This window comes from Oncorhynchus kisutch, linkage group LG29 (genome assembly GCF_002021735.2).
Source record: "Oncorhynchus kisutch isolate 150728-3 linkage group LG29, Okis_V2, whole genome shotgun sequence".
Lineage (NCBI taxonomy): Eukaryota > Metazoa > Chordata > Actinopteri > Salmoniformes > Salmonidae > Oncorhynchus > Oncorhynchus kisutch.
The window spans coordinates 20,683,150-20,698,149 of NC_034202.2; the positions used below are offsets into that span (position 1 = coordinate 20,683,150).

At 44.4% G+C, this 15,000-nt stretch overlaps 1 protein-coding gene across 1 annotated transcript in view; it reads left to right on the plus strand.

Moving 5' to 3' along the window:
• Window positions 1-15,000, plus strand: part of LOC109874377 (pappalysin-1-like) — a 126,572-nt gene that overhangs the window by 98,006 nt on the left and 13,566 nt on the right. The window contains 3 exon segments of the mRNA XM_031809557.1: window positions 1,707-1,822; window positions 6,933-7,004; window positions 9,183-9,281. Coding sequence (XP_031665417.1) covers window positions 1,707-1,822; window positions 6,933-7,004; window positions 9,183-9,281 — 287 coding nt within the window.

Sequence of the window (15,000 nt, forward strand, 5' to 3'; positions counted from 1 at the left end):
AGGGATATGCAAAAAACACATTTCCATTTCATACATGCGTATAATACACACTTGTACAAACAGGACAAATAAACTCAGCAAAAAAAGAAACATCCTATCACTGTCAACTGTGTTTATTTTCAGCAAACCTAACATGTGTAAATATTTGTATGAACATAACAAGATTCAAGAACAGAGACATAAACTGAACAAGTTCCACATACATGGGACTAACAGAAATGTAATAATGTACACAAAGGGGAGGTCAAAATCAAAAGTAACAGTAAGTATCTGGTGTGGCCACCAGCTGCATTAAGTACTGCAGTGCATCTCCTCCTCATGGCCTGCACCAGATTTGCCAGTTCTTGCTGTGAGATGTTACCCCACTCTTCCACCAAGGTACCTGCAAGTTCCCAGACATTTCTGGCGGGAATGGCCCTAGCCCTCACCCTCCGATCCAATAGGTCCCAGAAGTGCTCAATGGGATTGAGATTTGGGCTCTGCGCTGGCCATGGCAGAACACTGACAATCCTGTCTTGCAGGAAATCACGCACAGAACGAGCAGTATGGCTGGTAGCATTGTCATTCTGGAGGGTCATGTCAGGAAGGGTACCACATGATGGAGGAGGATGTCTTCCCTGTAATGCGCAGAATTGAGATTGCCTGCATTGACAACAAGCTCAGTCCGATGATGCTGTTACACACCGCCCCAGACCATGACGGACCCTCCACCTCCAAATCGATCCCGCTCCTGAGTACAGGCCTCGGTGTAACGCTCATTCCTTCGATGATAAATGGGAATCCGACCATTACCCCTGGTGAGACAAAACCACGACTCGTCTGTGAAGAGCACTTTTTGCCAGTCCAGTCTGGTCCAGCGACAGTGGGTTTGTGCCCATAGGTGACATTGTTGCCGGTGATGTCTGGTGAGGACCTGCTTACATAGGCCAACAAACCCTCAGTTCAGCCTCTCTCATCCTGAGCACTGATGGAGGGATTGTGCGTTCCTGGTGTAACTCAGGCAGTTGTTGTTGCCATCCTGTACCTGTCCTGCAGGTGTGATGTTCGGATGTACTGATCTTGGGCAGGTGTTGTTACACGTGGTCTGTCACTGCGAGGACGATCAGCTGTTCGTCCTATCTCCCTGTAGCGCTGTCTTAGGCGTCTCACAGTACGGACATTGCAATTTATTGCCCTTGCCACATCTGCAGTCCTCAGGCTTCCATGCAACATGCCTAAGGCACATTCACGCAGTTGAACAGGGACGCTGGGCATCTTTCTTTTGGTGTTTTTCAGAGTCAGTAGAAAGGCCTCTTTAGTGTCCTAAGTTTTCATAACTGTGACCTTAATTGCCTACCGTCTCTAAGCTGTTAGTGTCTTAACTGTTCCACAGGTGCATGTTCATTAATTGTTTATTGTTCATTGAACAAGCATGGGAAACAGTGTTTAACCCCTTTATAATGAAGATCTGTGAAGTTATTTGGATATTTACGAATTATCTTTGAAAGACAGGGTCCTGAAAAAGGGACGTTTCTTTTTTTGCTGAGTTTATAACCACCCACCAAGTTATTATTATTATTATTATTATTATCATCATCAAAATAGATCACCCAGTGGATGTTAATTAAAGTGTTGTTTTCTAAATAGAATAAAACCTGATTTGATGTGTGAACAGTTTGTGCAGACACTGATGATATCGTTGGGTTTGTTTTGTAACACACACACAGGTGAGGAGTGTGAGCTGACGTGCAGGGACAATAACAGCGACGTGGTGATCCTGCTTAGCAACATGACCGCAGACAGCATGCGCAAGGAGCACTGGAGAAACCCACCCAAAGTCAAGGTGTGTGTGTGTGTGTGTGTGTGTGTGTCTGTTACAAGTATCACAGACATACTTCACAAAGCAATGCTGCTCATGATCCTTCCTATTAGGAATTTAACACTGCGTGTCTATATTCTGGTAATATTATGAACTACAGAAGGACCGAGCCATTCCCACCTACGGTCTGTCTGTGGCCAAATCATCTTGGGTGGCGACAACGGAAAACACATCATATTGATAGGAACAGAGACAGACAGACAGACAGACAGACAGACAGACAGACAGACAGACAGACAGACAGACAGACAGACAGACAGACAGACAGACAGACAGACAGACAGACAGACAGACAGACAGGCAGACAGACAGACAAAGACAGTATGGGACAACAACATAAGAGGAACCCTCTGCGAGAGTTCAATCAAAGACTACAAGTTGCAGTGGACTCTGGGACATGAAGTGTTGTACTGCCAAACTCGGTGTAGTCCAATACCACCACCACCCGCTACAGTACACCCAACTTACAGTCAGTTAACCTTCTACTACGAGGCATATCCCAACACAATTAACCAATGCGGCTTGGAACAACACAGTCAGATCCCAGCCAGTCATCTCTGAACTCATATGAACCCACAGCCAGCGACGGGGCCAAGTTGTAAAAGTTCAGAAGTGCCGTGTCGTCAGTAATCACTATAATTTTTGAAACGACCCCATTACAAGCCTTAATAGCCTGGTTTGATTTAGATATACCTGACAGGGCTATTGTATTGAGTCTGCACTGATTGCCTAAATTGGCAGCTGCGATTGCAAAAAAAGGGGGGGGGGGGCAGTTTACAGAAGCGTACTGTAAACGTTGTGCAAGCTTTGTCCCCCCCCCGTGCACGTAATTCACATGGAGAGTAATGAAATACACTACGATAAGAACCATAATGACGTTGTTGTCTCGAAATGTATTTGTCGGTGAATTCCACCGCCTCCTCGCTTCATTTTACTTGATTTAAGTCAATGGGACTTAATTATTCAATTTCAGTTCAAAGTTATTTTGAAGGTTTTTAGCTACAGTTGGATGGAGGTAGACCATAAATAGGGCCAGGGGCTACGCTAGCCAATGAGGGTCTTGGGAGTTGGGATTGAGAGCGTTATGTTTTTCGAGTGGTGTTTTGTTTTCATTACAAGTCGCACTGAGTCAGCCATTTGTGGCAGTGCGGGGGAAATAAAATGATCCGTTTGTAATTGATTTGTGTAATTGATATGAGTTATACGCTGGTGTCATGTGAGTCTGGAGACGAGGCGAAAGGGGGAAAGGGAAACAGAATTGATGGAGCATAGAGAGGCTACATGAGGGTTGGATGAGGTGAAATCAATATAGGCTGTTCCAGTGTGCTCAGCAGTGTATACTGCCGTTGCTTGTACCTCTGTGCCGGCACATCAATGCAATCAATGCATGTCAATCAATGCGTGTGAATTCCAATTCAACCTGTTCCACCTCTTTGGTTACCTGACAACAACAGGATCCTCCCCCCCTCTAGAATAAAAATTATATCAACTTTGTCAGTCTGGTTGTGTGCAGCGGATGACTACTCAGTCAGGTTGGCCTTCAGAACTGATGGCTCACACCATGGGACATCCAGTTTGTAAATTAAAGTGTCAACTCAACCTGAACACACTTCTGGAAGCCCTATCTGGAAATCCACCCTGGTGTCTGCAATTGATTGAATCCTGGCCTATAAGGGTTTTCAAATGAGTGATGCGTAATATGCCTCCTATATCTAATCAAATGAGTGATGCGTAATATGCCTCCTATATCTAATCAAATGAGTGATGCATAATATACCTCCTATCTCTAATCAAATGAGTGATGCGTAATATGCCTCCTATCTCTAATCAAATGAGTGATGCGTAATATGCCTCCTATCTCTAATCAAATGAGTGATGCGTAATATGCCTCCTATATCTAATCACATGAGTTATGCTTATAATGCCTCCTATCTCTAATCACATGTGGTCGTACCACCTACAATATTACAAAAACTCAATAGAAGACTGATTATGGGAAATAGAGTTGCATAAGTAGACAACTATCAAATGTGAATGATGATTCACTAATAACCCATGATTAGATTACGTGGTAGTATTCTCATGTCATTTTACCTTCAAATCTTTATCGTGGAGCTACTCTTGATTCACTGTTAAAAATGCAGACATTTTCTTTAGAACACAGGCTGAAATCCACTTTGCATTTCCATATGTGCTGAGCCAGGGGGTTTAGTCTCTTCATCACTTATAGTGATGTATCACCCCTCCGACCCATTAGTTTGGGGGTTTGACCCACTTAGGCTACCATACTCCTTCTCTCTCTCTCTCACTTTCTGTAGCTCTCTTTTCTTGCATCAGCAGAAATTACACCGCTATATTTAGAATCAGTCATTTCTGTGTGAATAATATCTCTTAGAGACATGACCTCACCATGGGATCTATTTTGGTGTGATATCATTGCACGTGGGGCAGGTGCTTGGGCGAGGATCCCGTGCACGGGGGAGGGGGGCCACGGTTGTGGATTATTTTGATTTACGGTCATGCCTAGCGGGTTGGTCGGTGACATCATCTTATCGAAAGTGGCAGCAAAAAGTTTTACAACTAAATCTCTCTAGCCCCACCTCCCAGCTGCAACCCCCTTTGCAGATGTAGAGGACATGTACCACAGCCTAGCCAATCTTACTATGGTCATCCTGCCTGGGGTGGAGTCTATTTGACCACCCCCCCACCCCACTTAAGTGAGCTCACCCACTTCACAGAAGCGTGCTGGGAAAGGAATGTGGTGCTGCCCAGCATCCAACTGTCCTCAATTGCTCTGTTGTTCTTTCTCTCTGTCCGCCGATTCCTCTCTCCCTTCCTCTTTTTTCTGCCATTGATTTGCTGACGGCACTGAAATGAAAAATACCTTAGTTTGCAGCAGTGAAAAAGCGTGTCAATTCGTGTGTTATTGGGACATGGCAGGGCTGGGAAAAAAAATGCTCTAGCGGAGGTCAGCCAGTCCTTTGCTGTGGATGGCACTTTTGGTCCCGGTCCACACTGGTTTTACTGCATGTACTGGACTGCCTTCGTCTTGGGGACATCATGTTACCCTGAAAACCCTTTCATTTCACACAGACAGACCCTGCGGAAGACAGATATTCTTTTATACACTCTCAGCCCGCATAACATTTTTATTTATCCGTTATTTTACCAGGTAAGTTGACTGAGAACACGTTCTCATTTGCAGCAACGACCTGGGGAATAGTTACAGGGGAGAGGAGGGGGATGAATGAGCCAATTGTAAACTGGGGATTATTAGGTGACCATGATGGTTTGAGGGCCAGATTGGGAATTTAGCCAGGACACCGGGGTTAACACCCCTACTCTTACAATAAGTGACATGGGGTCTTTAATGACCTCAGAGAGTCAGGACACCTCTTTAACATCCCATCCAAAAGACGGCACCCTACACAGGGCAGTGTCCCCAATCACTGCCCTGGGGCATTGGGATATTTTTTTAGACCAGAGGAAAGAGTGCCTCCTACTGGCCCTCCAACACCACTTCCAGCAGCATCTGATCTCCCATCCAGGAACTGACCAGGACCAACCCTGCTTAGCTTCAGAAGCAAGCCAGCAGAGGTATGCAGGGTGGTATGCTGCTGGCAAACGCAGATACACGGAGACACACAGATACGCACACACAGACACAGGCACGTGCGCACACACACACACATTACATTAAAATCCCCTCAGAAGCCCCCTAGAACAAATGTGTGTATTTTATGTATCCAAGTGAGAGCAGACAATGAAAGCAAGAGAGCAGATTCCACACATACTGCGGAGATATTTGAGAACACGTTTCGTACTCAATCTCCCGGGGCCCTGGTATGAAAGAGCACCTTTATACAGTATAAGGATCAAGTTATATCATGTCAAGTAGATATATTCAGCGATCTGTGGAGGGGTAATCCATCAAAAGCAGGCTTCACCACCGTTGAAAACATCCATTCATTTATTCATATGGAAAATACCATGAACTTAGCTCTTCCTGAATGTGGAGTGAGTTAAGGTAACAACATAACAAGAAACATAGTCGTTCCACTGGAGTGTTGGCACCCTGCCCTCCTCACAGACCAGGATGTGTCACAATATGTGTTATCCAAATAGGCACATGTATTGTGACGAGAGAGAGGGAAAAAAAGATTTATGACAAAAGTTGTTAGATTTTGGTAAAGCTGGTAACGTTGGAATGAGGTGGAGGCATGACGTGGTTGAGCAGGATAGGTCTAAGTCAGCTTCAGTCGCTTTGGTAAAAGCATCCCGTTGTAAAAGGTATTTCAAGTTATTTGACCTGTAGAACTACTTGCTGCAACCTACCTTTGTGCAAGTGAATCAACTCGGGGTGAAATGTGCTCGTGGTCAGACGTCACTGCGAGCCGGATCTGTTGAAACAAGACGCTGTGAGATGGCAGACTTCAAAGAGCCGACCACCATCAGACTATATCGTCCTCTCTAGATTCATGACAAGTTTATAATTGTTTATATTTGTTAAACCCCTGTCAGCCATTGACAATATCAATGTTGCCATATATTGTGTAAAGAGATATTTACTCTATCGCTTCCAGAGTTAGGCGGTTTCATTTTTTTCTCACCCAACTTTGAACCTAAATCCAATGACATGGTGACATTTTGTGTTGATTTCACGTTGAATTTACAGTAGTTGACAACTCAAATGTAAATCAAAACTAGACGCCTGTGCCCAGTGGGTAGTCTTGCCATATGACTCCTTGTTTAGGTTTGTGTGTAGTTCTGGGGACAACGCAATGATGCATTAACAGCATGTGGCAACAACATGCCATTCCACATTAACTACTTTCACTCCACAGTCTGATATCGAAAGCAGGAAAAATACTTACCCCAAAATCATGACTGGTACTACTACTACTACTTGTTCTAATGACCAATATGGCTATAATATCCATCCTTACAACTACATCTCCCCTATCATTTCTATTGATTTAATCAATACATTTTATTCCACAACTCACAGATTGACGGTAGAGATATTTTGAGTGTCTGAAATCCTACTGACTTTTTTCCTTTTGTCTCCTTACAGAATATAGTGTGTACAATGGGACTGAAGTGGTATCCACATCCAGAGGTGCTCCACTGCATCAAAAGATGTGATGTAAGAACTTCTATGAACTTTCTGAGAATAGTAGTTTATCTATGAGATAAAGGTTTTGCCTGAGATTAAATATATGGGCTAAGGGCCTAATCTGTGTGAGAGGATGTGAGGGAAGGACTTCACCTGAGTTGTAGGAAGTGGGGTCATAGGTTTGCATGAGAGGGAGAGAGGTAAGGGCTTCAACCAGAGAGGACGAGGTGAAGCAAGAGGGTCCACTCCCATCCAAATCTGTCCATGTGATAATACAGCGATAAGCAGACTAATAAGAATACCGATAAGCAGACCATATGCCTTCACGACTCCCATTGTTAGGGCAGAGACCATCTTGTCATTAAATACAGTATCTCTGATTCAATTGCGTGAGAGGAAGTGAGGTAAGAGGACGTGCCATGCGTCATGGAGGCCAGTGGTGATGATGAGAGGTGTATGAGGAGTATAAACACGGAATAGGATTATAACCAGTGCCTCTTTATGTATTTTGCAATGTATCCTGCTATTTTCTAAATGTTATCAGATCAGGCATCACCTTAAGTTTCCAGATATGTAGCTTTTTAAATTTGTTCTACTCCCCATGGAGTTTGTGCAGACACTAGCCTGGCGGGAGCCGTCAAGATTTAAAGATACACAGATACAAATTCAGACATAGATACACACACATATACTCAAGCACACACACACAGTTCTGAACACATTGCCCTGAATACACTGCCAGCCAGCCTAGTGAAGTAGCAAGCTACCTATCAGAGAGACAAGCCTTTTAACAGCAGGTGAGCTCATTCGGGAGAAGGTTGAAATATAACATTGTTTCAGAGCATGGGTAGCTAATTGTTCTCTCTGGGGAGATGCTCTGCTCCAGTGACGTCAGTTACCGTGGATACCGGCACAAGCGTAGAAGCCAATTAGTCAGGTTTGATTCATGTTGTCTCCAAAATGAAACACTTTACCCACATGGGGACCTGGCTCTGTTTCAGAGAATCCCACCACTAGAGAAGTGAAGCAGGAAAGAACTGATACTGGGTTATAGTAGCCTAACACTTTGTCTACACACGCTATGTAGCTGATATTGTAGTATGCCAGTATTTTCAGAATATGTTTCACAAAACTTGTTCTTTCCTCTTTTCCAAAATATATATTTATCGCAAAACTTCAATTAATATCCCAGGCGTTTATTTGCATCAATCACTGAACACAACCAGCACTTATTAGAGACATGCTTCTATTTGAGCCTGGTGTCTATTTCCTTAATACACACAGCTTACATTTCCCTCCCTTACCTTGCAGTCTCGCCCTCTTCTGATCCATCTCAGACAAACGGTGAATTTGGACTTTTGGTTAAAAAAATTATGGTTTATTTTTTCACCCTTCTCTCACTTGTAGTGGATCAATTCCAAAATGGCTGGCTGTTGCCTCGCCCATTTTTTGCTCTGTGAATTTGATGATGGCTAGCTTGAATTTGATGTTGTGTTTTCTTTTTGGTGGTGTCATTGCAACGGTGATAGAATAAATAAAAAAATATGCAAATCACCGTGGGAATATCAGAGCGGTGTCCATGGTAACCTCATTAACAATTCATTTAGACCGGGCGTTTATTTGAAACAGGCATTTATTTTCTGAAATGTGTGCCGATGCGAGGCTATAAAAGGTACAAGCGGCGTTTAATTTAAGTTGGTTCATTTTACTGTGATATATTTTCAGTTTATCGTAGTAAAGAAAGTATTCACCCTCTTGGGATTATTCACCCCCTTGGTATCATCATCCACACAGTTTAAACCAATTGGATAAACCAGGAAGGGTAGGGCGGGGCTAGCCTCATGAAGCACATGATTGGAGTGTTTCTTAGCCTCATATAGTTTATGGTGTACTCATGTTTACATGTCTAGACCTCCCGCGGCTTAAAAAGTCACATTGGAAGAGGTAAACATTTTGTACCGGATTAAATCAGCAAATCCAGAACAAAACCTAAAAAATGTCACTGGGTGAGATGGGGATAAGACAAAAAAAAAAAATACAATATGAATAAACTTGAATATAGAGCACTTAAATGGGGTAATCAAATACATCAGAGAGAATCAGTGTGGTTCTCATCTATGTTGTCCATATGTGTATGTACAGTACACTGTATAGGTTGTTGATGATGTCCTGCCTCTTATTGTCTCCTCCTGTTTGTCTCTGTCACAGCCGTTCATTGGAGACAATTACTGTGACTCGGTCAACAACAGAGCCTTCTGTAACTACGACGGAGGGGACTGCTGCCACTCCACCGTCAAGACCAAGAAGGTGAGTAGTATAGAACACCTGGACCGGGATTCACTAAACCTTCTCAAGACAAAATGTATCTGCCTTTTGAAATGGTTTAAGATAAGTTAACATAACAGTTAAGTTGCTACTCCTTAACAAAGTTAATGGGAATGATCTTAAATGTAATTTGAGTAATTCGTTTGTGAACTTATGCTCGCTGACATATCTTTCTGATCTGGACATTTTGAAGATAAGCAACATTAAGCTTCCCTTTTCTATTGCACATTGGCAGTGCCTTATCAGTTGGTGTTCATGATTGTCCCTTGCTAGATGGTTGAGGTTGATATTTTGCCTTTCTCTATGATCCAGACAAGGTCCCCTTCCTTGTTAATCTCTAGCATGGTGTGTGTGTTGTGGTCTGTTACCCAAGCTGTGTCTGGCTCTCTGGGTTAGAAGCCTGTACTGTAATCTGTTTCTCTGGCTCCTTATGCTCCTCTGTGTATCTGGCTGGGTTTTTACTGTAGTATGTGTATCTGTTTGTCTCTCTGTCTGGCTCGTTTTGCACTGTAGCATGTGTCTGTCTGTCTGGCTCGTTTTGCACTGTAGCATGTGTCTGTCTGTCTGGATCCGGAGTCTCTTCATTTCCTGCTGGGAGTCGGCCCATGTGTCCGCTCTCCACAGAGTCCAATCAGAATGTGTGTGATTGCTTCCGTTCCACTTTCACTGTTCCTCCCTCACTATTCTAACATCAGCGCTCCACAGTATCAGAATGAATCAACGTTTTATCCTCACAGTTCTATACTCCCCACCTTTCCACTCTTCCTGTTCTCTTAGACTCCTCCACTTTGACCTATTCCACTCTTCCTGTTCTCTTAGACTCCTCCACTTTGACCTATTCCACTCTTCCTGTTCTCTTAGACTCCTCCACTTTGACCTATTCCACTCTTCCTGTTCTCTTAGACTCCTCCACTTTGACCTATTCCACTCTTCCTGTTCTCTTAGACTCCTCCACTTTGACCTATTCCACTCTTCCTGTTCTCTTAGACTCCTCCACTTTGACCTATTCCACTCTTCCTGTTCTCTTAGACTCCTCCACTTTTACCTATTCCACTCGCTCTGTTCTTGTTGTTAAAAACAAAAGGTTTATGGCTTCTGTTGTGAAACCAACCTGGTAAAATTATAAGTTACTTGTGAGTCAAAAACAAAGGGGCAAAACCGGGGGGGGGGGGGGGGGGGGTACGCCGAAGCCATTGAGTAACCGAAGGAGAGCACGGGGAGGGTGGAGGAGGCATGTCCTAGAACAGGCTCTAGGTCTATGGGAGCTCTCATGTCACACACTTAGTCAACATGGGCTGTAATATTAAGTACTGGTTCATTCAATGTCACATGGCTGGTGTCAATGATAAAACACACTTTTAGACTCCGATGGCAACGCACAGTTGTCGATGAACTGCACATGTACTTCAGGTGACTTTCGGCCTCTGTTGGCCTTCAAAACGCGTTGGAAGGCTGTGTGATTATAATGCACGTACAGTGTATTCAGAAAGTATTCAGAACCCTTTTCCCACATTTTGTTACGTTACAGCCTTGTTCTAAAATGGATTAAATAATGTTTTCCCCTCGTCAATCTACACACGACACCCCATAATGACAAAGCAAAAGCATGTTTTTAGAAATTTTAGCAAGTGTATTAAAAATAAAAAAGGAAATATTACATTTACATAAGTATTCAAACCCTTTACTCTGTACTTTGTTGAGCAGCAATTTCCGACTCGAGTCTTCTTGGGTATGACGCAACAAGCTAGGCAAACCTGTATTTGGGGAGTTTTTCCCATTCTTCTCTGCAGATCCTCTGAAGCTCTGTCAGATTGGATGGGGAGCGTCACACTGCACAGCTATGCTATTTCCAGGTCACTCCAGAGATGTTTGATCGGGTTCAAGTCCGGGCTCTGATGGGGCCACTCAAGGACATTCAGAGACTTGTGCCAAAGCCACTCCTGCGTTGTCTTGGCTGTTTGCTTTGGTTTGTTGTCCTGTTGGAAAGTGAACCTTTGCCCCCAGTCTGAGGTCCTGAGCGCTCTGGAGCAGGTTTTCAACAAGGATCTCTCTGTACTTTGCTCCGTTCATCTTTCCCTCGACCCTGACTAGTCTCCCAGTTCTTGCAGCTGAAAAACATCCCCACAGCATGATGCTGCCACCACCATGCTTCACCGTAGGGATGGTGCCAGGTTTACTCCAGAAGTGACGCTTGGCATGCAAGCCAAAGAGTTTAATCTAGGTTTCATCAGACCAGATGTTTCTCATGGTCTGAGAGTATTTAGGTGCCTTTTGGCAAACTCCAAGCGGTCTGGCCACTCTACCATAAAGTCTTGATTGCTGGAGTGCTGCAGAGATGGTTGTCCTGCTAGAAGGTTCTCCCAACTCCACAGAGGAACTCTAAAGCTCTGTCAGAGTGACCATCGGTTTCTTCGTCACCTACCTGACAAAGGCCCTTCTCCCCCGATTGCTCAGTTTGGCTGGGTGGCCAGCTGTAGGAAGAGTCTTGGTGGTTCCAAACATCTTCCTTTTAAGAATGAGAGAGGCCACTGTGTTCTTAGGGACCTTCAATGCTGCAGAATTTTTTTGGTACCCGTCCCCAGATCTGTGCCTCGACACAATCCTGTCTCGGAGCTCTACAGACAATTCTTTTTTGCTCTGACATGCATTGTCAACTGTGAGACCTTATATAGACAGGTGTGTGCGTTTCCAAATAATGTTCATTCAATTGAATTAACCACAGGTGGACTCCAATGAAGTAGTAGAAACATCTCAACGATGATCATTGGAAACAGGATGCACCTGAGCTCAATTTTGAGTCTCATAGCGAAGTGTCTGAATACGGTATTTTTTTAAATTTCTTATAAATGTGCAAACATTTACAGTGGGGCAAAAAAGTATTTAGTCAGCCACCAATTGTGCAAGTCCTCCCACTTGAGAGAGGCCTGTAATTTTCATCATAGGTACACTTGAACTATGACAGACAAAATGAGGGGAAAAAATCCAGAAAATCACATTGTAGGATTTTTAATGAATTTATTTGCAAATTATGGTGGAAAATAAGTATTTGGTCAATAACAAAAGTTTATCTCAATACTTTGTTATATACCCTTTCTTGGCAATGACAGAGGTCAAATGTTTTCTGTAAGTCTTCACAAGGTTTTCACACACTGTCTGGTATTTTGGCCAATTCCTGCATGCAGATCTCCTCTAGAGCAATGATGTTTTGGGGCTGTTGCTGGGCAACACAGACTTTCAACTCACTCCAAAGATTTTCTATGGGGTTCAAATCAAATCAAATGTATTTATATAGCCCTTCGTACATCATCTGATATCTCAAAGTGCTGTACAGAAACCCAGCCTAAAACCCCAGCAAGCAATGCAGGTGTAGAAGCACGGTGGCTAGGAAAAACTCCCTAGAAAGGCCAAAACCTAGGAAGAAACCTAGAGAGGAACCAGGCTATGTGGGGTGGCCAGTCCTCTTCTGGCTGTGCCGGGTGGAGATTATAACAGAACATGGCCAAGATGTTCAAATGTTCATAAATGACCAATAATAATAAGGCAGAACAGTTGAAACTGGAGCAGCAGCACGGCCAGGTGGACTGGGGACAGCAAGGAGTCATCATGTCAGGTAGTCCTGAGGCATGGTCCTAGGGCTCAGGTCCTCCGAGAGAGAGAAAGAAAAAGAGAAAGAAGAATTAGAGAGAGCACACTTAAATTCACACAGGACACCGAATAGGACAGGAGAAGTACTCCAGATATAACAAACTGACCCTAGCCCCCCGACACATAAACTACTGCAGCATAAATACTGGAGGCTGAGACAGGAGGGGTCAGGAGACACTGTGGCCCCATCCGAGGACACCCCCAGACAGGGCCAAACAGGAAGGATATAACCCCACCCACTTTGCCAAAGCACAGCCCCCACACCACTAGAGGGATATCTTCAACCACCAACTTACCATCCTGAGACAAGGCTGAGTATAGCCCACAAAGATCTCCGCCATGGGGCAACCCAGACAACCCAAGGGGGGGGGGGGGGGGGGGGGGGGGGGGGGGGGGGGGGGGGGCAACCCAGACAGGATGATCACATCAGTGACTCAACCCACTCAGGTGACGCACCCCTCCCAGGGACGGTATGAGAGAGCCCCAGTAAGCCAGTGACTCAGCCCCTGTAATAGGGTTAGAGGCAGAGAATCCCAGTGGAAAGAGGGGAACCGGCCAGGCAGAGACAGCAAGGGCGGTTCATTGCTCCAGAGCCTTTCCGTTCACCTTCCCACTCCTGGGCCAGACTACACTCAATCATATTACCCACTGAAGAGATGAGTCTTCAGTAAAGACTTAAAGGTTGAGACCGAGTTTGTGACTCTGACATGGGTAGGCAGACCGTTCCATAAAAATGGAGCTCTATAGGTGAAAGCCCTGCCTCCAGCTGTTTGCTTAGAAATTCCAGGGACAATTAGGAGGCCTGCGTCTTGTGACCGTAGCGTACGTGTAGGTATGTACGGCAGGACCAAATCAGAGAGATACTATACTACCCACCATTGCGACCTGTACGCTCTCGTTGGCTGGCCCTCGCTTCATACTCGTCGCCAAACCCACTGGCTCCATGTCATCTACAAGACCCTGCTAGGTAAAGTCCCCCCTTATCTCAGCTCGCTGGTCACCATAGCATCTCCCACCTGTAGCACACGCTCCAGCAGGTATATCTCTCTAGTCACCCCCAAAACCAATTCTTTCTTTGGCCGCCTCTCCTTCCAGTTCTCTGCTGCCAATGACTGGAACGAACTACAAAAATCTCTGAAACTGGAAACACTAATCTCCCTCACTAGCTTTAAGCACCAACTGTCAGAGCAGCTCACAGATTACTGCACCTGTACATAGCCCACCTATAATTTAGCCCAAACAACTACCTCTTTCCAAGCTAGTCGGAAGACTTCCAGTTTGGTGTGGCGCCATTTCTGTTCCAATTTTCTGGAAGCTTGATTCAGAGCTCGGGTATTTTCTGTATACCAGGGAGCTAGTTTCTCATGAGAAATGTTTTTAGTTTTTAGGGGTGCAACTGCATCTAGGGTATTGCGCAAGGTTAAATTAAGTTCCTCAGTTAGGTGGTTAGCTGATTTTTGTGCTCTGGCGTCTTTAGGTAGACAGAGGGAATCTGGAAGGACATCAAGGAATCTTTGTGTTGTCTGTGAATTTATAACACGACTTTTGATGTTCCTTGGTTGGGGTCTGAGCAGATTATTTGTTGCAATTGCAAACGTAATAAAATGGTGGTCCGATAGTCAAGGATTATGAGGAAAAATATTAAGATCCACAAGATTTATTCCATGGGACAAAACTAGGTCCAGAGTATGACTGTGACAGTGAGTGGGTCCAGAGACATGTTGGACAAAACCCACTGAGTCGATGATGGCTCCGAAAGCCTTTTGGAGTGGGTCTGTGGACTTTTCCATGTGAATATTAAAGGGAACTCAATCTTGCGTGGAGCCCCAGATCGAGGGAGATTATCAGTGGTCTTGTATGTCTTCCATTTCCTAATAATTGCTCCCACAGTTGATTTCTTCAAATCAAGCTGCTTACCTATTGCAGATTCAGTCTTGGTGCAGGTCTACAATGTTGTTTCTGGTGTCCTTTGACAGCTCTTTGGTCTTGGCCATAGTGGAGTTTGGAGTGTGACTGTTTGAGGTTGTGGACAGGTGTCTTTTATACTGATAACAAG